The 24210-nt window shown below is 50.4% G+C and overlaps 1 protein-coding gene across 7 annotated transcripts in view; it reads right to left on the bottom strand.

Moving 5' to 3' along the window:
• The window catches only part of RGS3 (regulator of G protein signaling 3), a 140349-nt gene that overhangs the window by 35044 nt on the left and 81095 nt on the right, over nt 1-24210 (bottom strand). For 5 of the 7 annotated variants that reach the window (XM_049627652.1, XM_049627655.1, XM_049627665.1 and 2 more), the window contains one exon: nt 21015-21137. In XM_049627652.1, the coding sequence (XP_049483609.1) occupies nt 21015-21137 (123 nt within the window). Of the gene's footprint in view, nt 1-10183; nt 16332-21014; nt 21138-24210 lie in introns of those variants that run through there. The other 2 variants (XM_049627675.1, XM_049627701.1) reach the window with 1 other exon arrangement.

Raw genomic sequence — 24210 nt, 5'->3', positions numbered from 1 at the left:
AAAAGAGTGCAGTTCCAGTGGGGCTGACTAGTGCCCAGGGTGGAATTTCTGGTGCCGAGATAAGATTGCTTAGGGTGGAGAGCCTGAATACAGGGTTCTCTAACATGACAGGAGTCCCCAGGTCTCACCTGGGTCTTCACCTCTCAATCAACAAACTGTTCTGGAGCACCAACTACCTGCCGGGCTCTGTGCTGGGCCCTCGGGATGCAGTAGAGAACGGACAGACCGGGGCCCTGTACTCACAAAGTTCCTGAGGGAGACAGACGTCAGCCACACAGCCAGACTAGTGAGTTTGTAATTAGACACTGTGCCATCATGGGCAGAACAGCTCTGCCAGCCGAGGAAACGGGGTCCAGAACAGATCCAGAATGCGTTCATCGATGCTCTGGACCACAAGGATAATGAGGAAAAGACCCAGCAGTTCAGCGCCCTGAGACCCAGGAACCTGCCAGAGCAGGGGAGGAGAGCACTTCTTGCCTAGGGGAGCCCACACAGCCACTGCTCTCTGCCTCTCCAGAGCTCCAGACACAAATCAGAGAAGCAGGTGGGCCTCCCGGTGTAGAGTCTGGGGCAGGAGAAGGAGTCATGGACACTCAGGCTATCTAAGCCAGAAAGGCCCTCGCAGATTTCTCACTGTTATTCCCCATTTACAGACAGTGAAACTAAGGCCCAGAGAGGGAAAGTGACTTTTCCAAGGAAACAGAGAAAGTGAGTGGCAGGGCTGGGACCAGGAATTAACTCTCAGTCCAGTGCTCCTTCCACTGCACCCCAATGCCTCTCAGATCTACATAAATGATGGTGCTGTTCAGCACAGGAGGAACTGGGGTCTAAGGAACGGCAAGATCTAGGTGGCCCAAAGTTCCACCAGGATCGGCATCTGGGCACTCAGGGCCTGGGCCCCATTTATGGATCTACATATTTTATTTAACAAACATTGATTTGACACTTACTATGTGTCAGCACTGTTCAAAGCACTTGCCAATTATTGACTCATTAAACCTTCACAGCCCTATCGGAGATGATGTCTAATGGCCCCATTTTACAATTGAGTAAACAGAGGCAGAGAGATTATGAAACATTCTCAAGGTCACATACTAGTAAGTGCAGAGCCAGGGGTCAAGCACAGTCCACTGCGCAGGGCAGCCCTTGCAACAGACAAGCCTTCCAACTATCCTGAGAAGCTGGCCGGCCATACGGCCCAATCATGCAGGCAAACTTCTCACTGTTCGGACAAGTTGGCAGGAGCTTCCAGGGCTAGGACCAGGGAGGGTCAGCAGGAAACCTGTGTGTATGCACCTCCCATTTCGGGGGCGGGGAGCAGCAGCCCCAGCCAAAGCCCAAGGCTCCAGAGAGGCCCCCAGGGAGATTCAGCAGCCCAGGCAACCTGGACAGGCCATTCCCCGGGGCCGCACCGCGGCCAGGTATCCACCGGTTTCCCTTATTGCCTCCACTGCAACGTGCGTGGGGTTGTGTCCCCAAGACCTCATCATGAGCCCTGCACAAATGGAAACCCACCCCCTTCCTTTCTCCTGCAGACTCTACTTAAGGAGGCCAAGTGTTGGCAATGCCCTCCTCAAGGAAAGGAGGGTACTTGCCAAAGGCTATTTAATAAGCTTCCCTGTCCTGGCTTCTGATCCAAAGTCCACTGAGATTTTTGTTCCGGGTTGGGAAGAAGGGTGATGCGGCTATGGCAGAAACCAGGCACAAGCTGGGGAGAGGTGTGGTCCCAGGAATTCCAGAGCATATGACGGACTAAGACCACCCCAGCCTCCACCAGCAGCTGCTCGGGCGTTCATTCTTCCCAGAACAGGAAGGAGCCAGACCTGTGCTCGGGTGTCGGGGCAGTGAAAGCCTGGGCTGGGGTATGCTGGCCCCACCTTCTACAGAGCCCTGCCTCTGCCCCAGTGTACTATAAAAGAGCATGATGAGCCTGAGCTGCCTTAGGAAACTGTAGAATTATCTGTACACACCCACCCCAGCCCAAGCTTTAAATCTGCTAACTCAGGAATTTCTGGGCTTTTACTCATTGGGTCTCCCATCCCTAGTTTATTTATTTATTTACTTACTTACTTATTTATTTATTTTAACGTTTATTTATTTTTGAGACAGAGAGAGGCAGAGCATGAATGGGGGAGGGTCAGAGAGAGAGGGAGACACAGAATCCAAAAGAGGCTCCAGGCTCTGAGTGGTCAGCACAGAGCCCGACGCAGGGCTTGAACTCACGGACCGCGAGATCATGACCTGAGCTGAAGTAGGAGGCCTAACCGACTGAGCCACCCAGGCGCCCTTTTTTTTATTTTTATTTTTTTTTTAATTTTTTTTTAACGTTTATTTATTTTTCAGACAGAGAGAGACAGAGCATGAATGGGGGAGGGTCAGAGAGAGAGGGCCCATCCCTAGTTTAGAGGTCTACAGATTCCATTTGGAGTGGCCCTCCCCACAGAAGAGTCAGCTAAGACCCATTTATTTGTTATTTCAGTAACCACTGAATCCCTACATGTGCTGGAGCCTGTTCTCAGAATGGTGGACGCAGGCAGACAGGGAAGCAGCCTGCTCCCGAGATCTGACCTGGAGGATGAACATCGCTGATGCTGGTGCTGACGCTGCAGGCAGGGACTGTCCTGCCTTGTCCTGGTCTCTGTGACCCTAATGCCAGGGGGCACGCTCTCCTACCACTTGCTACATGCATGTACCTGGCTCTTCCTGGTGGCACTAGCCTTGTTCTTGGGGTCCGTACTGCCAGCGGTGAGGTGGGACAGGACAGAGCAGGCATCCTCAAGTTCAAATGCATGGGGTTTCTGGCCTATAGTCTGCAGAACCTAGGTGAGATCCCTCCCCCTTACTGGCCTCAGCCTTCCATCTCTAAAATGAGGCTAGAGAGGGGTATCCAGTGGGCTCAGCTCTGCTCCCCCACTTTCAGTGGCCAATCCCAGGTGCCTCCAGGCTCTCTCACTAAAGGAATGAGTTCGGTCAGTGGGTTTTAGAAAGAGCACAGGCTTTGGAGTCCAGAAAAAATATCTGAGTGTGACTTATCTTGGGCAAGTCATTTTAATGTCTCTGAGTCTCTGTTTCCTCGTCTGTAAAATGGGGCTATTACAGTCTGCCTCACTGGGCCCTGTGGAGGACCAAACGAGCTGGTGCACGCAGAGTGGCCCGCACACAGTAAGTGTGTAACAACAAGGAAGTAACAACGTCGTTGTTGTGTTGTCGTTGTTGTGGCTACGCTCTGAAAGTGACCGAGTTCACCTTGAGAGGGCCGATGTAAAGAGTAAAGTTAAATGGGGGCGCCTGGGTGGCTCAGTCGGTTAAGCATCCAACTTCAGCTCAGGTCACCATCTCATAGTTCGTGGGTTCGAGCCCCACGTTGGGCTCTGTGCTGACAGCGCAAAGCCTGGAGCCTGCTTCGGATTCTGTCTCCCACTCTCTCTACCCATCCCCTGTGCACACTCTGTCTCTCTCTCTGTCTCAAAAATAAATAAACATTAAAAAAATTTTTTAAGAGTAAAGTTAGATGTGAAAATATCTGCAGAGGGTCTAATGGACAAGTAAGCCCTGACATGGTGCCTGGCATGGACTAATAGGTGATAGTCATTACCATCTACTGAGCAACAGGTTCATCTTACACATGAGGAAACTAAGGCACAGAAAGGTGACATGGCAAAAACAGTGGCAAAACAGGCCATATGGCCCCACGGCCTGGGCTCTGAACCTGTGCGCTCTGCTCCCAAGTCACGTTCCCCAGGCTCTTTCCTCCTCCTGCCATCCTCCTCTTCCTCAGCAACTTCAGACAGCAAGGCCGATTCCCAATCTGCTCACAGGAGCTAGATGCCCCAACCACAAGGAGAAACCCGCACGCAGTAAAAGCCAGGAGACCAAATGTCCACCCGCAGAGCCGTCCCCGAGACTGTCCCTGGCTGGCTTCTGCCTCCAACCTGGGCACACATCTCTGTCACCTCAGCAGTGTCAGCCTGACCTTAGGCAGCTGCAGGGACACAGGTGGCTGAGGGCCTAGGCCATCTCCCTTCCTGACTGCAGTCCAACCAGCCTCATGCTGGTGGGAGACTTCAGGCTTTGGGGAGCGATCCCTAACCCACTGCGCTGTGTGAGCTCCAGGGTCAGGCCGGGTCCGGACTACCAAATTCCTGGGAAGCCTTCAGCACAGAGCCACCAACTCAGATATGTGGAGGCCAGCCCCGTGACCTTGGCTGCTAGACACAGTGCCTCCTGAGTCTGCTCGCTGCTTGGACTGCTGGGCTTAGGCCCAGGCCACTGCAAAAGAGGGTCGGCAGAGGAAATACCAGACTGAAATGCTGACTTTGCTGCTGTCTTCTCTGAGCTCCAGGGCAAGGCCAATGCCCTCTCTGGGCCTCAGCTTCCCTGTTCCCAAAATGAGCACTGGGGTTTGACTAGGTCAGTGCTACTCAGAGTGTGGTCCACAGAATGGGACTGATGTGCAACTTCTTGTTACTGGTTTGCAATTCGGTAAGCAGCAAAATCGAGCGTTTGGAAACTTCTGTAGCAATTTCACACGGCCATGATACCCAAACGCAAGACCAGTGGACTGGGCCTACTGAATAGGCTACAAGGCTGGTCCAGGTGTTAATCAAACCGGCATGAAGACTCACATGTGGTGTGAGTTTTATAAAAGTATGAGGCTCGTCCCCACAGGTGGTTGAAGAAGCCTTGCTCTAAACGTTCTTGTTTCCACGAGAACCCACGAACTAGGCCTCCATCACAGTACCCACACCTGCAGTCGGGATGCACGATCCTGTCACCCAAACTGTTCCCTCTCGACCGCTCCTGGTATGGAGAATGCCACCACCATTCACCTGTTTGCCTGAACTAATACCAGCTGAAAGCCTTCCAGGAAAAACTACCAATAGACAGCAAACAGCTAGAAAAAATCTGGTGACATTTCTAAATTCCCAAGATTGGAAAGAGAAATCCTGCTAGTTTCCATGAAGAAATCTTAGAGAATCAGCTGAGTGCTTGCGCTTCTTACAACACTAAAGGCTAGGATGACAGAGCATCACTCTCAGGTTTCTGGAGAAGAAGGACTCTAGTCGGATTCTCTCTACTTAGGAAAGGGATGACTCAAATGTGAAGGCAAATATTTTCAGACTTACAAAGACTAAGAAAGAATGCCACCCACAGACCCCTTCTGGAAAAATTACTTGGGAGAGCCCTCTAGAAAAAAAAAAAAAAAAAAAAGAATCAGAATCAAGGAGTCAACGAGATGGTGGGTACCTGAGAAATGGGGGAGGAGCGAAACCAGAAACATGTATACACTTAACTGCTGATAACATAATTGAGGAGTTAAGTGCAATTTAAATAAATGACTCTTTTTTTATGTTTATTTATTTTTGAGAGAGAGAGACAAAATGCGAGTGGGGAAGGGGCAGAGAGAGAGGGAGACATAGACTCCAAAGCAGGCTCCAGGCTCCGAGCTGTCAGCACAGAGCCCGATGTGGGGCTCGAACTCACAAGCCTTGAGATGATGACCTGAGCCAAGGTCAGACGCTTAACTGACTGAGCCACCCAGGTGCCCCTAAATAAATGACTCTTAATAACAGGACTGATGTTTCAAAATGGTAAAAATCAGAAAAAAAAAAAAAAAGAGAGTAACAGAAAGTAAAGTTCCAGACGATTTCAACAATCCCTAGGAGGCACAGAGGAAAGCAAAGAGAAGTATGTGCTATCTAACACATTCACTATGGGCAGTCGGAGGTGAGGACAAACTATTCCAGATCTGGTGTCATGGCTGATATTGAAATACATTTATGGAAAAGGTAAGGGTAAAACCCCTGGCAGACTAGAGTCAGGGTGTAGAATTTCAGAGGAAATTCTGCAGAATAATGGGAGGGCAGTCTTGTAACACAAGTGACACTTATCATGAAGCTATAGTAATTAAGTCTCAACCTGCTATAGGAATAGACACATTAATGAGGAAATGAGGAGGGAGGTAAAACTTGAAAAATAAAACCATACCGTTCAAGGGGGGAAAGAGTGAAGATTATATAATCCTGTGGTGAAGACCACAACATCAAAGGCAAATGTATATATATATATTTTTTAATTTTTTAATGTTTATTTATTTTTGAGAGAGAGAGAGAGAGAGAGAGAGAGAGAAAGAGACAGAGCTTGAGAGGGGAAGGGCCAGAGAGAGAGGGAGACACAGAATCTGAAGCAGGCTCCAGGCTCTGAGGCATCAGCACAGAGCCCGATGCAGGGCTCGAACTCACGAACCACGAAATCATGACCTGAGCCAAAGTCAGATGCTTAACCAACTGAGCCACCCAGGTGCCCCCCCCCCCACCAAAAAAAAATATTTTAAAAAATTTATAGATATATTAGTCATCAGAAAAATGCAATTCAAAACCACAGTGAGATACTACTTCAAACCCACCAGGATGGCTATAGTTTTTAAAATGGGAAAATAGCAAGTGTTGCTAGAGAGGCTATAGAGAAATTGGAACGCTCGCTCGCACACTAGCAGTGGGGATACAAAATCATTCAGCCCCTTTGGAAAACAGTCTAACAAGTCCTCAAAAAGTTAAAGTTGCCATGTGATCCAGGGATCCCACTGCTAGGTATATATATATTCAAGAGAAATGAATACATGTGTCCACACAAAAACTTGCACACAAGCGTTTATGGCAGCATTATTCATAATAGCAAAAAAGGTAGAAACAGCTCCAGTGTTCATCAATGGATGACCAGACAAATAAAATGTGGTATATCCATGGCTCCATCCATCCATGAAATAGGCTTCAGTCATAGAAATGAAGCAGTAGCACCTGCTCCAATATGGATGAACCCTGACAACATGATGCTAAATGAAAGAAGCTGGTCACAAAAGACCAAATATTATAGGATTCCATTTATATGAACTGTCCACAATAGGCAAGCCCACAGAAAGTGTCTTAGTAGCTGCCTTGGGCTGGGGTAGATGAGGGATGACAGCTAAAGGGTATGATTTCTTTTGGAGATAAGGAAAATATTCTCATATTGATTGTGGCGATCGTTGTACATGTCTGTGAATACACCAGAAAAAAAAAAAACATTGAATTATACACTTTAAATGAATGAATTCTAAGATATAGGGATAAGATCTCAAAAATCTGCTATGAAAACAATTTATAGACATGACTGACTACCTATCAATCCAAAACCATCTAAAATATTATTTTAAAGAATAAAAAAACAAAACACAAAAAATCCTTATTATATAAAGAGCTGTTGTCAACTAATAAACTATAAACAGCCCAGTTAAAAAAAATGTGCAAAAATACTTGAACAAGCGACTCACAAAAGAGACAACATAAATGACTAAAAGGCATATAAATAAATATTCAACATCTCCAGTAATCAAAGAAATTATCCTCCTTAAAAATGTAACAATGCATTGTTGGTGAGGCTGTGGGGAAATGGGCATTCTCTCACCCAGACTCCCAGTTTACTTGGGACTAAAGGGTTTCTCAGCAAGCAGGACTTTCTGTGCTAAAAAGGGAAAGTCTTGGGCAAAGCAGGATACACCAGTCAATGTAAAGTTCTGACCAAAAGGGAGCATGGGTGGCTCAGTCGGTTAAGTGACCAACTCTTGATTTCGGCTCAGGTCAGGATCTCACGGTTCCTGGGATCAAGCCCCTACCACTGCCCACCCCCGTCAGTTCTTTGCTGACAGAAAGAGCCTGCCTGGGATTCTCTCTCTCCCTCTCTCTGCCCCTCCCTTCCTCTCTCTCTCTCTCTCTCTCTCTCCCTCTCTCTCAAAATAAAATAAATTGTACTGATCACTAAAAAAAAAAAAAAAAAAAAGTACTGATCATAGGGGCACCCGGGTGGCTCAGTCAGTTAAGCGTCTGACTCTAGATTTCAACTCATGGTCTCATGGTCTTGAGATCGAGCCCTGCATCGGGCTTTGCACAGAGTGTGGAGCCTGCGTGGGATTCTGTCTCTGCCCCTTCCTTCCTAGTAAATAAATAAAGTTTAAAAAATAAAAATAAGATACTGATCATAAATCAGTACAACCATTCCAGGGAGTCTTTTGGCAATAAGTATCAAGAATCTTTTTTTTATAAATACATACCCTTTGGCTTAGAAATTCTGCTACCTGGAATTTATTCGAACAAAATATTCATTCATTCAACAAACATTCGTGGAAGGCCAAACATGCACATACTAGATGATGCTGGGGATACCAAGAAATACCTATAAGGATTTTTATCTCAGGTTTTTGTACCAATGAAAAATTGGAAACAACCTAAATGTTGAATGACTGGAGATTATTTAAACAAAAATATTTCACCTACTCAATAACATACTCCCCAGGCACTAAAGATGATGTTGTAGAAGAATATTTATTGACATGGAAACATGGATACACTACGTTGCCAAATGGAAAAAAAAAAAAAACAAGTTAGAAAGTTGTGTGCATCAGTAACCCCAGTTTGCAAAGTAGATATATGTGTGTAGAAACAAATGCCTGACAGGATACACCCCAAAATGTTAACAGTGATTATCTCTGGGTGTTGGAATTAAGAGTGAACTTCATTTCCTTCTCCTGGTTCGACTGTATTAAATGTTTTCTTCATAATAAACATGAATCAGTTTTGTAACAACACAAAAAAAGTCAACTGCATTTAAAAACAACAACAAAAATAACAACAACAACAACAAAAAAAAACAAAAAACCATCTGCCATGCCTCCATCGGAAGAAGCCCCAAGAAAGGAGGTTGCAGAAAGTCAAGCGTGTGTTCACACTTGATCTGGCAATGGCAGCTACCATTACTGAGTACCTACTACATGCCAGGCACTTTGCAGGGACCATCCCTCTAATCCTCACAAGAATCCCATCAGCATCTCATCTGGCAGATGCGAGTTGATCCCCAGTAATTGCACAGCGAATGAGAAGCAGTGCTGGGGTTGGAATGCAGGTCCCTGCCTCTACCTCGGCTAGGTCTGCTTGCTCCTGAGGAATGGCAGAGAAAGGTCCTGAGCTGGTAGGCCCTCTGTCCTATAGGCCCTTGTCCACCATCCCTGCAGACAGTCCAGGGGGCGACAGAAGAACAAGTTAGCAAGGGTGGGGACACCAGCAAAGGGAAGGCCAGCTGGCAGAGGTCAGGGCTTGGGGCAGACTAGCCGGTACTCCTCGCCTGCTGGGCGACTTTCAGGAAGCCCAACCACATCCGGCCCCAGGAGTTCCCAGGCCCTGTGCACGCCCAGAGGCAGTAAGAGAAAACCTCACAAGGCCTGCAGCTGCCCTGCTAAAGCAGCAGGAGGAAAAGAGTCTGCCGGCTGGGACCTTCTCCCTGGGCTCGACGATTCTGGCCAGTCCTGTCCCCTCTCTAGGCCTACAGGACGGGGTGTGAAGGCTGACGGCTCCAGGACCCTCCCAGATCTAAGTCCTCTGAATCTCTGGCCCTTCCTCACATAGGGCCCGGCAGGAAGAGGAAGGGGGTGAGGCACCCCACCCAGCTCCCAAAGGAGCCCCCTCCTCTTCCCCTCAGCTACATTCCCACCACTATTTTTAGAACAGACCACAGGGAGCATCTCCACCAGCCCTGCCATGCCCAGAGCTCCAGGTAAAACAGCGGCCCCATTCATTCCACTGCAGCAAGAACACACCCGGAATTTATAGACCCGCCAGCTGACTAGACAGCCTCTTCCCCTGGACCATGAGCTGGACCATTTCTTTCTCACTATTTCCATTACAGCCCGAAGTGGTGACTTACTTTTCCTAATGACAACACAGCTGAGTGAGACAAGGGGAGCATCTCTAGGACAATCTGTGCCCCTCCCTGCCATCAACCTGGCCGAGTCTTCAAAAGTCATTAAAGAGGAGCACTGGGCTAGAAGCTAGGGGTTTGCATCCTACTTAGAACTCTAGACCAACTGCTGGGCCCTTGGCCAAGTTCTTACCCCTCTCTTGGTCTTGATTTCTTTTTCTTCTTTTCTTTTTTAATGTTTATTTTTGAGAGAGAGAAACAGAGCATGAGTGGGGGATGGGCAGAGAGAGGGAAGCACAGAATCTGAAGCAGGCTCTAGGCTCTGAATGGTCAGCACAGAGCCCAATGCAGGGCTCGAGCCCACAAACAGTGAGATCATGACCTGAACTGAAGTCAGACGCTCAACAGACTGAGCCACCCAGGCGCCCCAACTTGGTCTTGGTTTCTATAAATCAGCTTATTAATCAGTTGATCTTGGTGTAAGAGGAGGGATGATTTTCAGTTCCATGTTCCCAGGGTCTATGGTTCTATCAAAATTCTAGTGGTTCATAAAATAAACGCTACATTCATCTGCTTTGGGATATGTGCCGAGTCGTGTTCCCAAAGTCCATCTGAGAGTTGATTAGGGTCTCAGAATGCATTTTCCCCCGATATCAGTGTTATAAATGGTGGTCAGCTTCCTAGGCTAGCCCACTGAACCCTTAATGTTCTTCCACAAGGACCAACAGAACACCATAACAGAAAACCACGGACATTTCAAAGATACTGTCGTAGAAAGTTTACCTGCAGCAGGGTTTGAGTAAAAGAAGATGCACAGTAAAGTCAACGAAACAAGTCAATGGTGACTTCTGGGGAAGAGTCCAAAGGAGAATCTGACCACATGAGAAATGAAAGGCACTGCATATTGATTACTGCAAATTTCACTTGAAAGTTAGCTTAGGCCATAAACTCAGTAGTTGGGAAAGTTAAACAACAGACGTGCATACATATATATGTGAAGTCCAAACAAAAGAGTGCAGTGCATAGAAAGGAAAAAGGAAGAGGGGAAGACTCTGGGTTGGAGAGCTCCTTGTAACTGGCTTCCCAGGGGCCAGCCTTGAAGGAGGCATCTCTGGGTGGGGAGGAGGCAGGGGTGTGTTTATAATGTGGGTACCGGTGATGAGGACCCTTCCCACATAAAATCCACAAGTATACCTATGTGTCACGAGTACGTGATGAATATCAGCCATGTACAGCATTTGTACATATCCATGCGCATACACCCTTGTTTCAATGTGAAGACCAAAATGTCTTTTCTTTCTTCCTTTAATGTGCTATTAAAGTCCTGAGGCTTTGAAGATGACTCCTGAAGATCACCTACATTCAACTCCCTCATTTTTCTTAGTAAAGAAAACAGATGATCAGAGAGATAAAGCAATTTGCACAAAGCCACACAGTGAGTTACCAGCAAAATCAGGATTCGAACCAAGACCTTCAGAATCCTGCTCCAGTTTTCTCTGAGGGAAAGGGGCTCAGGGAGAAGAGAGCCCCACACACCGGGGGAAGAAAACTGTGAAAGCAGTTCTGGTCAGTTCTCCTTCGCCTCCAAGCATGCCAGGAGTCAGCATGGAATACGGTAGTATCTATGACCCTGAAATGAAGCTGGCCAGATTGCTTAATAAGCTAAGTGGGGATCCAGGCTATGGTCTCACAAATTGGAGGTACAACAGAGAAAGCTTTGAGACAAGAGAGTCAGGAGACCTGACTTCTAACCCTGACTTGGCCACTAACTTGTCCCATGACCGTGGCCAGGTCACTTCCTTTTTTTTGAGCCTCAGTTTCCTCATTTAAATTCTAGAATATGAGAGGCTTGAATCATATGACCCAATTCAACTCTACAACATCTACTGAGCATGTACTAAGGATGGGGCAGTCACAGAAGAAGAAATAAATAAGATTATGACCTCCACTGGCTCCCAAGGAGCTCAGTCTTGCAGATGAGACATATCTGCTTAACACACTGTGCTAAGGAGGAACAAGATACCATGGGAGCACAGAGAAGGAAGCCATGACTTCTGATGCACGCCTGAGAAAGGTGTCTCAGGAGAGTGGCCAAACCTTAAAGGCTGAGGATTGTGTCCGACAGGGAGAGCAGAGCAGGGCAGGCAACCTTGGGTGGAAGAAACAGCCTAAATGTGAATGTACACCAGGAGTTAGAAGGGGAAATAATGCAGCGTGGCTGGGCTGCAACCACAAAGCAGGAGTACAGTGCACCCAGGAAGAGACTTGAGGTCCACGCTGAGACCTAGGCTTTACTCTGACGACAGCTTCCCAAATGGTCTGGACGCAGCTTGGATGGTCTGTGATTGCCGGGAAGCAGTAGCACAGAACAATCAAAAGCAGGTGCTCTGGAGCTGGGCTGCCATGTACCGATCTGGCCACCCTAGCTGTGTGTCCTTGGGCAAGTTTCTTAACTTCTCTAAGACTCGGCGTCTTTATCTACCAGTTGGGTGTAACGAGAGTAGATGTGTAACGGGGACGATGAACCTCATGAGGCCGTAGTGAGGATTAGAGGGACAACATAGATCACCGTATAACTGCTCCCCGAATCACCTAGTGTTATTATTCTACCCTTAAACCAAGGATAAGGAAACAATTGCAGGATGGTGGCTCTGCTCAGAGAAAGGCTTAAGGGAAGATAAGGTCAAGAGAGAATGGAAGGTAAGGTCATGCTGTCTTCATTAAGAGCGAAAACAAGAATAGCGCCATAGCCAAGGCAAAAAGCAAGACAGTGAAGCAGGTGGTCTGTCCGTAGCCAAATGGGCCTCAAGCAGCAGAGAGAGGAAAGCTGGAGAGATGGGAAAACGGTTGAGCTTTTCAGGGAAAAGACTGTGCTTTCTGAGGGGATATCTGAAATCCAGTCCAATTGATTCCCAGGTACTTTTGGTTGAGACTTGGAACCAGTCAATTAGCAAAATCTGGGCCCACAACCCAGAGCGGACTCTTCCCACCCTCAGCGAGGCTTGAGTCAAAGGCCTGCTTCCAAGACTCATGTTCAACCATACCAGGTCCTGAACCTGAAGCTGTCCCTTTCTGCCTTTGGCCACAGTTCCTTCACTGCTGGGTACCCAATACTGTGTCTGCTGATCCTCTTAAACACCAGATTCAAAAGGGGAAGGGGCATCAGCCGACCGTGCCGGTGCCCCTGTGATCCCGTCTTAAGGAGCTCCACCCCGCTTTTCATATCAAATCTGGCATGAAGCTCCTGATCTTTTCTGGGCCACCCCTCAGACACACAAACTTTGGAAGCTTGTTCTCTGCGATATGGAGGAGACGTCTCATTCATTCGTCCTAAAGCATCTCCTCCAGAGCTTAAAGGGCCATGGCTTCTACATGAAGGCTATCACCCTCCTGCCTCTTCCAGAAGGAGATGATTGATTTCTCTACTTCTATCCCTAAAAAGTAGAACTTTGCATCTGGGAACAGCAATGGGTTAGGGCTGAAAGGCTTTGGTTTGAAGACTAGCTCAGCCTCTTACTAGCTGTGTGATCTTGGATATATCATTTAACTTCTCCGAGTCTTGGTCCCTTTCATCTATACAGCGAGGCTGCTGGTGGCCTGGGGAGATAATGCCTGGGGACCCCAGTCGCTATCTCAGAAGCCCCTGCTGTCCCTGTACGGAACCCTCCCACAAATTCCCTCTGCCTTCACTAGGTGCCATGTGTAAGAAATGAGGGCTTTGGTGGCAAAATTTATGAAAAATATTTTAAAGAAAGAATTTTTTTTACAAGACGTCCATAAATAAATGTCATCATGATTTCCAATAGGTTCCAGCTCCCAAAGGGTCAAAAGGCCAGGCCAGCAGAGACTGGGCATGGCTGTTTACAGGAGAGACAGAGTTTCAAAAGACCCAGTGCCTGAGACATAAGCAAACACAAAAACGGGACCAGAGGGTGTGAAGGAAACTTAAGGGATCACTTTGTATTCAAATCTCACAGATGGCCTTTTCAACAATAAATGGTTGTGCTCCCATCCTCCCGGCTCCCAAACCCCAGACACCAAACGAAGACAATTGGACCATCAGGAAAGAGGCCATTGTGTAGGCTTCTCAGCATGATTTATGTGGAGGGCGGGGCCCAGCCATGCTTCCCGTGATTATGACTCTCAGATGCACTTTCGATAGCATGTTCATCATCCTGGATGGCTGGGACGGACCCGGATGCCGAAGAGCAGTGGCCACCCGGTCATGTTTCATCTTCTCCAGCCCATGAAGCCAAATGAATTGTCTTATCGATTTGAGAGGCAGAGCAGCAGTGGCGCTGGGGCTCACCACAGTCACCGGGAAGACTGGCCCAGGCCCTCCCGGAGCTGACGTCTGCTCCCCCTGGAAGTGGCTAGGCCTAGGACCCCAAGTCAGCAGCTTGTCAGGACCGGATGGGAGGAAAGCCCTGTCCCCAAGGGCTTGGTGTTATGTTCTCGTTCTCCATTTCAGAGAATGGCCAGAGTTCCTGTCCTCTGCACCTGTCTGGTGGATAGAGGTAGGTCACCAGGTCTGGGAGAGTCAAGGTCGCTGCCTTCCCAGACAGGCGATTCTCCTGGGCCTCACATTCCCCTTAATGTCATTTTATAAGGGAATCAAATGAAATCAAAGTGCAGCTTGCTGTCTGTGCAGACGCAGCCGCTCCGCCTCTCAGAATTAACCCTGCGGGCTGAGTCCTGGCTGACAGATGCTGTATATCAGTTGCCCCAGTGCAGCCCCAGCCTATTCCCCTGCGGGGTGGGGGCATCAGCCTGGTCGCTGGCAGATACATCCCATCCCCTGTTCAGGGGATGTCTGATCTTGCCTAAATGGAAGGTGATGGACATAGTCTCTTCTGGGCCATGCTTCTTGGAGTTCAAGTGGCCACAGCAGCTGAGCAACCTCACCAGGCATAAGAGCCCTCTCTAAAGACACTGAGATGGTCTTCTAGGACACAATGCAGAGACCACCCAAGGTCCAGGGGCTTCTCTGGTCTGAGCCATCTCTCTAGCCTCTTTGACCCCCTTTTTCTATGCAAGTGACTATGGTCCTACACACACCTTTTGTGTACGAGCTATGTCACTCAGACCCGTGACCTTGGGCTTCCCTCCCTCTAGGTCTTGACAGTTAGAGAATGGTATGAGAGCTGTCCAACCCTGGGCTCCAGGCAGTGAGCCGGCAGGGCTCTAATCACTGTCCCTTAGTAGGTCCTAGTAGGTCACTGAGAGAGCAAGACACAGTAGAGGAGAACAAGGGGAGGTGGGGGGCAGGGAATTCTCTCTTCTTATCCCAGAGCCTCCACCATATCCAAGGGTCTGGAAATTCACATACCTACCTCCCCAACCACTACCTAGGACAGGCAACCATTGCCCCTCAGAAGGGTCCTAGATCCTACCTAGGATAGGCCACCAAGCCCCTGGAAGACTGAAGGGACCCCCTAACTCATCTCTTCCTACCCACTTGGATGCCTCCTTGGGCCCTCTGATCTTCTAGAAATGTCCCTGAGACTGACTCCCTTTCTCAAAGCCTTCAGCGGCTTCCCACTGTATCTAGAATGAAATCCGTAAAACATTAACCACCATGGCCCTACACGATCTGGCCCTCACTCATCTGGTCTGCCTCTTCACTCAGCTCTAGCCACACTGGCCTGGCCTCTGTTGGCCCCAGCACACCAACCTCCTTCCCATCTCTCCTCTCCACAGGCTTTTCCATTTGCTGGAACACTCTTTCCAAAGTCTGACTGGCTAACCCCTTTCTGGCCTGTAGGTCTCAACCTAAAAGTTATGATATATTCACTGCCCCCCACAAACAACCCCACACACACAGCAACCTAAATAATATTTTCTCTTAAAGGAATCTTTTTCTTCGTAGATGATCAGTTTGTAATCACGTGTGTGCATGTGTGTATGTGTTGGTGTTGATCTATTTAATGCTCGCTCCCCTACCAGGACTGAAATCTTGACAGAAGCAGAGACTATGTCCACCTCATTCTCCACAGAACCCTCAGCTCCTAGCCCAGAGCTTGGCATAAAGTAGATGTCCCCAAAATATCCGCTGAATTAAGAAATGAATGAATGAGTACAGATGCAAAATAAGTGAATGAGTGGAGATATCTTCTGGCAGTGGAGGACGATGAGATTGTTCTCCATCAGGGCTGACCTCTGCCAACCTCTCTCCTGTTGCCCCCACGGCAGGCACTGGAACCGCAGGAAGCCCAGATGCTATTTCTTCTCCTTCTTCCTTGTAGGGAAAAGGTTTGAGTCTTCTCCTTTTGGGACCTTCTGATGCCAGTGTACATGTACCCACAGGGCCTCTCATACCACTGTGGTCCTTCTGATGCCAGTCCACACACACCTGTGGGGCCACTCCCTTCAGATGACCCGAGGCCCACCATCTTGGTCCTCCGTTTTGGGTCCAGTTGAGGTGAGGTTACTGTGTGGTAGGGGATGCCCAAGAAAGGGTTAAGTTGCCAGAAGCAGAGTCCTGCCCTTGGGTTTGCTCAGCCAATCAGAGTCTGTCCTGATGAGGTAAAGCTTCTATCCTGGGTAGCATTGGTTGAGTTGGCAGGCCCCATCTCCTGCTGGAGAGAGCCATAAGGGTGGAGTTTCTGTGGAACCAGACAGAACTGGAATTAGCTCGCTGTCTACTCTGGCCAGGGCTGCCTGACTCCAGGACCTGCCCCTGTTCCTTTCTAAGGTGCCCAGACAGACCCTGGCATCTCCGGGGCCCCGCCTCTAGCTGACCAGTGGAAACGACAAGGTGGCATGCACTTCGGCGTCACATCTGGGAGAAGTCTCACAGCCAGAGCAGACCCAGGAGGCCTCAGTTTCCCTGCCTGGGCCCTGGAATACAGCAGGTGGTTACCAGGAAGTGGCACGGAGCGATCATCGCATGAGCGCAGAGCAGCAGCATTCAGCTTCAATAAGCAAGGCCACTAGATGAATCTTCCTATACAGACAGAGCTTTAAAATAATGATAATAGCAGCTAGTTCACAGAGTTCTTCTTGTGTGCACATTGCATGAGTTAATCCTCACGAGAACCCTGTTAATCCGTCCACTTTCCTGATGAAAAAACTGAGTCTCAGCAAGGCTCGGTGCCTCCCCTGAGGTCACAGAGTGGTAAGAGTTTACGTTTCCCATATCGCCTGCCATATTATTATTGAGCAATCCGTTGGCATATCTGTCTCCACCACCGGACTGCGATCTCACAGGGAAAGAGTATGGCAGATCCGTCCGCGCGTTCGCACCATCGAGTCAGGGAGCACCCTGAGAACAGAGCGGGTACTGCATCGCACTCCTCTCATACCTGATGGCTGTCGGGAGCCCACTCTCCTCAGAGGCTTCCCGTCGCCCGGGCCAGTGCTGTGCATGTGGTGGGGGCTCAGTGGAGGTTCACCGAGCAAACAATCGATGTGCAGCCGTGACCCCACTGGACCGCTCTTAGGTCCCATCAGGCACCACCTTTAATAAGTGGACTGCCACTCCCAGTCACCTCTGCCCCATTAAAGGAGAGTTCCATAGGACAGGTCTCATCCATCTCTGTGACCCCAAAGGACCTGACCTAGCATCTGGCACAGAGCTGGCATTTATCATGTATATTTGATTGAATAACCAAAATAATATGCAGTGGTCTCTCCCTACTGTCTCAGAACCTCAGTGGCCACAGGCAGGACCACCTGTGAGTTATTCTAGATTAGAAGCATCATAGCACTCCCTGTGGCAGGGAGTCTAGTAAAAGGTATCCCAGGCAGAAGAAAGGTAGGTTCCCTCCAGAAACAGATAAAGAAGCAAGTGGCAGGTTCTGATAAGAAAGAAGGGTGTGGTGAGCAGAAGGAAGCTGGGTCATTCATTTCTACAGAGAGAGGGAGAGCTCATACAGGCCGACCCGACCCGGAGCCTCCTCCCCACCACGGTCAGCTCAAAGTGAGCCGGAGAAAGGCAAGGGGGCCCCCAGAGAAGGGGTGGAGGCTGGACACTGACTGCCTCATTGTGTCCACGCTGCCACAGCCGGATCCTCCCTTCCCCACCAGCTGCAACCCACAGGCACCTCAGACACAGCACAGAAAGCCTGTGACCGCCGCACCCCCAAGAGGGGAAAGAAAAGCTCTGGGCCCTAAAGGCAGCAGAGTTGACAGGCAGTCAAGTCATATGGAAATCCGCAGGGTCTGGTTCCCTGATGGAGACTGGATGACCCCAGGCCCTCCAGGATCATCTTCCATGGTAAGCTTTCATGATAATCACAAAGCTCCAAGAGCTAGAAAGACCCATCTGACCAATACATGAGGGACCACTGAGGAAGAAGCTGCCAAAGGTCACAGAGCAGGTGGCGGTACCTGCATCTATGTTGTCCTTTGCATCCACCTTCTTCCCGGTCCCTCTACCTTTCCCAACAAGCATTTCACATTCAGGGCATCCCATTTATGTTTCACAAATCTGGGAAGAACTTTGTGTTCCTTGAGATGTTTGAAGAGTCCCTCAATCCAAAGTGCCAGCAAACACTGTTGAACAGGGTTGAGAAGGGACAACATGAGACTTTGGGGAGCTGTCTTGCAAACCCCTCTTCCCCTGGAGAGGCATCTGAGTTAGGGCAGGGAGCAGCCTGGCCAGCAGTTTCCCTTGTACAGCAGAAGGTGGAGCATTCCCAGAAAGAACAAAGAAAAGGTGTTTTTTAAAAAAAAAAGGCATGCTACTCAGTCAGGACAAATTGATCAAGTGGGACTCTTTCTGCCTGAAAAGCAAGAAGCTGGGGCCTGAGCGCTGCTTGTTTGGCCTTCCCTTTTCTGTCTCCCTGGAGGTCAGCAACCTTAGCAGAAAGGCTGTGGACCAGCCCTTGGCAAAGACATCCGTGGTCACCTCTGAGGCTGCCAGGACCTGGTAGAGCTGAGCACTGGTGGATAGCTGCTGGGCCAGCTGGATGGCCACCAGGCCACTCTACGGGATGAGAAAATCATATTTACCGGAACTTCTCTCAGGGAGCTTTTTGTAAGAGACGAGAAGAAATAAGTTGCTAAGGCTCTTTAAGTGTATATGCCGGGGGTGGGGGGTGAGGGAGCTTGCGCTTGAGACCCCAAGGGGCTCACCTAACAAAAGATGTTTACATAACTCCCTTCTAAGGAGTGAGCCAGTGGGGTGTGCAAGGGCTGGGGCAGGGCCCCATTTTCAGCAAGGAGGCAACTCTGAGGTTGTCTCGGCGGTCAAGCCCTCCTTTAGGCTTCTCCACCCAACACACAGCTTCTCCATTAAACACACACTTCAAGAGTTTTGATTTGAAGAAGTGTCTAACTGTTGCCAGCCCAGGGTTCCTGTATGTCCTGGCATGGCCCTGAAGCCAGGCCCCAAACCCTGAGGCCCTTCCAGCGTCAGCTAGCCAAATCCGCAGCCTACAGGGACCAGAGCCCGTCTCAGAAACTCAGACTAGGGTGCCTCGGTGGCTCAGTCGGTTAAGCGTCTGACTTCAGCTCAGGTCGTGCTCTCACGGTTCGCGGGTTCAGGCCTCTCATCGGGCCCTGCGCTGACGGTGATTGCGATTCTCTCTCTCCCCCTCTCTCTCTCTGCCTCTTCCCCCGCTTGGGCACTCTCTCTCTCTCTCTCAAAATAAATAAATAAACTTCAAAAAAAAAAAAAAAGGAAGGAAAGAAAGAAAAGAAACTCAGACTATCTTCAGTCACTCAAACTTTCCTCCCAACCGAAGACAGAGAGACCTCCCAAGGCCCTGAGAAGATTATTGCCAACATACTCCAGAGCCTGCAAACTCTGAAGTTAAAGCGGAAAGCACTCTTTCCCCCGGACCATAAAGAGCTAAGCGCCAAATATAAGAAAGCTGGGGGCGTGAGTTCAGGCATGGGACATCCCAGGGACCACCCCGGTGAAGAGAGTGGCCTGGTTTCTGACCGTGACCAAGCCGGCAGCCTACAGCCTCAGAGACAGGTCTCTGTTTAGTAGAAGAACCTGACAGCGGGACGGTAGCAGGAAGCAGCTGGGACAGAGGTGGGGGCAGTGAGCAACCCATCAACTATGATTGGTTGAGCACCTACTGCATACCGGGCACTGTGCCACCGACTGCATATGCACCATCTCATTTCATCCTCCCAGCAACCCTTCGGAGGAGGAACTGTTGTCCCCAGACGGGGATGCCAAAGCACTGGGTAGTAGAGCGACTTGCCCAAGGTCACAGCACCAGCCAGCAGTAGAGTGTGACTCGAAGCCCCCGCTCTTCCCACTATCCTCCCTCATCAGAGTTACTCCTGCCCCTGGCTAGCGTAAAACAAGATAACTTTCAAGTCTGGGATTACAGAATTCTCAGACTCTTACTCCCTTCCTTAGGGAAGAGCTGGGGAGCGGCCGTGCACCACTGCCGTTCCAGACGAGGCTGCCCAGGAACCTTCTGCCCTCAGCAGGCCTGTCCCCGCAGCCCCCGCCGTATGCTTGCTGGAAGCAGGGGGGAGAAGAAAGGAGATCAGGGAGTTTCCCAGCTGGCCCTCACTGTCATTCACCCTCTCCCCCTGAGCCAACAGACCAACAACTCAGATCCTTTCACAGCCAGCTAAACCAAATCCCCAAATTTCCAACACTTCCACCTAAGAGAAGCCACCCGTGGGCCTCAAATGGGAAATACAACCGTGCCTTGTGGCTGGCATCCGGCTGACAAAGGGGACGGCTATGGTCCGGGTCCCGTCCCATCCCCTCTAATAGGGGCATGGGACCAGCTGACAGGTGCCTATCCCAGGTCAGCCTCAGCTGGGAGGCTCTGACCTTCCGTGATGCTCCAGCTGGCCGGCCCCCAGTCCCCAGCAAACTCCACTCGGTTCCACTTGGCTGTGGCCTGCATCAAATTAGAACAGTTTCTGTCGCAGACATCTCCTCCCAGCAATGCCTCCCCTTGGCCAGTGTTAAGCACCAGCTTGCTGCCCCTGGGCACGACCTATCCAATAGCAAAGGGGGGCCACATGCCAGGCAGCAGTCACAGGCCAATCCAAATTAGACCTTGCCACAGGCAAACAATCGGACAGAGCCGAGAGGTGATGGCCATGCTCCATTAGGCTCTGTCACTCTACCTGAGCAGTGTGAAACCCACTCAACAGACCCAGTGAAATCGAAATCCACTCAATAGACCCAGTGAAACGCCAAAGGGGAGAGACCTTCAAGCACGGGCCTCCTTGCCAACAGCTTGTTGCTCAGATCCAAGTCCTAAGCTGGAGCTGGTCCCAAGCTCAATTCGGAGGCTTGAGGGTCCAGGCTGGTGGAGGGGAAGCCGGGCAGCCAGGGCTGTGGCCACTGGCAAGGCCCTTACCTTGCTCTCCGGGGGCGAGGCCGCCAGCTGTTGCTGCTTAGCGATGTTCTCCGACAGGCACCAGCACACTCGCTTCTTCTGCTCCTGTGAGTGCGCTTCCAAAGTGAATAAGCACTCTGCCTTCTGACGTCAGGGAAAATAGAGAAAAGGATGGTCAGGGCTGCTCCCTGGTTCAGGGGGCTCCCAGGCCCAAGCCCATCCCCGGGCCCCAGAGGGCGAGGCTGAAGCAGGGAGGGGAATGCCCGCTAAAAGCCACAAATGCACACCAATCCCCAGTGACATCGAGGCAGCCAGAGGAGCAAGGAAGCCGGTTTGGGGGCCAGCTGGCGAGCGAGCGGTGTGCCCGCGGGTTGGGGGAAGGGTGGGAGGCGCTGGTTCCCAACACAGTGGAGGCCTGTGGAGAGCCACAGGGCAGCAATGGTGAGGTCACCCCCGGGGACAGGCAGCACAAGGCAGCAGCTGGGGGAGCACGTGGGGAACCCAGAGGGCCAAGGTCTCCAGCCCTCTGATGCTCTGTGGAGCCAGGACCCCTCCTCCAGCTCGCAGAACCTCCCCTCCTCCCACCTCAGCACACTCTCTGATCACAAGGCCGAGATCAGATGGGCAGTTGGACAGACACACCAACAGAATGCAAACAGAAACTCGGGTCCCTTTAGAAAGTCTTTGCAGGCACGGTCATGTGGCCTCCTACAGCCCCACCAGCGCCTGACACATGAGCTGGGTGTGATCGATGACGACTCAGCTCTGCAGCACGCCAACAGACTTGGGCACCGGCACTGCTGTCGTTTACATCTCGCTTTGCTATCTGACCTTGTTAAGTGCAGGCTCGTCTCCCCAACTAGACCAGAAAGTCCTTCCGGGAGGGCCTTTTCCACCTTGGCCCGGCGCAGAACTTGGCAAGTAACGGCTTCGGTGAGCTCTGGCTCCTGGAGGCACTTCCGGGATGAGGTCAAACCCGGGCCAGCCTTGGCACCAGCGCCAGGGCGCTGCTAAGACCCAGGGAGTCGGCCCCTGGGGAGTCAGCACGTGGGGCGGTCCAGCAAGCCCAGGGCCATCATCCACTCTAGGACATGCTGGTCCGAGGACGGCAGGCTCTTTCTGACTCCACTGGAATTTGATTATAACCCCACAGCGCTGCGATTATATGAGCTCAGACAGGGAGCTAAGAGCAGGAGCTGGATGGCTTGGAACAGAGGAAAACAACAGTGTTTCTAGGCGGTCCTCCCCCGTTTTGCAGTTGGACAGACCTGGTTGAATCCCAGCTTTGCCACTTCCTGGCTGTCTGCCCCAGGAAAGTCTATAGAACGGGAGTGGTAACATCCCTCCCTCTCAGAGATAGTGAGCGGGTAAGTAACGAGAGTGGTCGGAGACCTCAACAAACAGCAGCTACTGTTGTTATTACCTGTACTTCATTTATCTAATAAATATTTGTTGAGCACCTGCTAATTTTCAGGGACTATACTAGGTCCTGGGGGTGAAGAAACAAATAAGAGAGAACGAGCTTTGGCCCTCAGGTTATGGCAGAGATAATAAGCCAATAAACAATTAAATAACATTATCAGTTGTGAAAAGGCCAAAAGGGAGAGATCCTATTTGAGCCTGGTGGTCAGAGAAGGTCTCTCCAAAGGGCCAGCAAGGCAAGTGCTCGGGAGAAATCGTTCCAGAGAGAAGGAACAGCACATGCAAGGGCTCTGAGCTGGGGTGGCTACCAGCATCATCTAATAGCGCTGGGGGTTCTTCTCTGTTCTGCTACCCCACCCAACCCTCAGGGATGTCACCCTTCAGGGCGGGGCCGGCTCCTGTGCTAAGTGTTCCTGAGGGAGCCAGCCCTGCCTCTCCTGCCCCAAAGTGCTCAGAAGCTGATCTTCCTAAAGGCATCAGAGGAGAAAGGGAACAAAGTGCCGCCCCTCGGCTTCGGGGAACCGGAAGGATGCGGTGAGGCAATCCTACCACTTAACAACAGATTCCTTCCACTTCTCAGAACCCCCAACCCACTGCAGGGGAAGGACACGCCCAGCAAAGAAAGACCCCAAGATTCCCCTCACGGAAGCCAGCTGGGGGCGGGAGCCGACCTGTCTCGTGAGGCTTCCTTGTCAGGTGAGCGGCGAGGCAGGGACCATGGTCCTTTCCAGCTTGGAAACGCTGCATCTCCACAAAGCTGGCCCTGCCTCTACCTAGCTGTTTGGGCTTCAGCAAATCCCTTCATCTCCCCGAGCCAAACTTCCTCCTCGGTTTCTGTTCTGAACCTGGAATTCTGCCTAAATAACAATTTGTTTTACCTCATCATCAATTTTAAAGAGCACTTTCCCCATCCATGCTCTCATTTTGATCTTGACAATTCCATGAAGAGGTAGAGAGGGCTTGGACGGTTACTCCCAATTCAAGGAAGGGAAAAACAAAGGCTCGGGGTGGCTAAGGCCTTCGGGAGGTCTTACGGCCAGTGAGCAGCAGAACAAAGACCCAAAGCCTTGGAGAACCACCTGTTGAGAGCTCCATCCCCAGCTAGGAGGCTGGCAGAAATGCTCCCCCTTGCAGACTGAGCCCAGAGGCAGCCAGCCTGCAAAGCTTTCAGAAGAGCTCTATCGGCCAACGAGTCTCACAGCAGCTGCAGAGCTCACTGGTAGCTTTTTGTATAACCCTGCCCTGCCCTAAGCTCCAGGATGGCGGTCCCTTCCCACAAAAGTGCAGGAAAGCCTCCCCTCACAGTGACAGAGGTACCAGCATCCTAAGCTTGAGACATCCCCGTCACACGCCATGCTTCGCACAGTGCGAAGCACTTCACCAGTGGGGTCTTGGTCCTTCTTCCAACAACTTGCAAGGTAGAAGCTGTGACTCTCTCCATTTTCCTGACATCCACAAGAACCACTTCCTCTCCCCTCCCCTGTGGATAATCTCCTTTTAGAAAGTCCTGTTTCTCTACCTGGGATGGTGACCATATGACCTGTCCCAACAGTAGAGCTCAGGGAAGCTGGGTGTCTGGCTCTGAGAGCCTGAAGCTGAAAGCCCCATAATGCTAGAGAATCCAGAAGCCTTCTGAGGCACGGAAGACCTAAAGCCAGGCCTAGCCTGGGGCCAGGGGTTGGCTGTCTTAGATGGGCAAACATTTTGGGAAGGCCTTTCCTCCCAAGGTTCCTTTCAAGGAACTTTGGAGGCTGGTCTGGATGAGAGAGAGAGCACAGAACCAGCTCCCTCCAGG

The sequence above is a fragment of the Panthera uncia genome, chromosome D4, assembly GCF_023721935.1.
Source record: "Panthera uncia isolate 11264 chromosome D4, Puncia_PCG_1.0, whole genome shotgun sequence".
Taxonomy (NCBI): domain Eukaryota; kingdom Metazoa; phylum Chordata; class Mammalia; order Carnivora; family Felidae; genus Panthera; species Panthera uncia.
The sequence above is the reverse complement of the archived record's forward strand: the minus strand, read 5'-3'. Positions and strand labels throughout refer to the sequence as shown.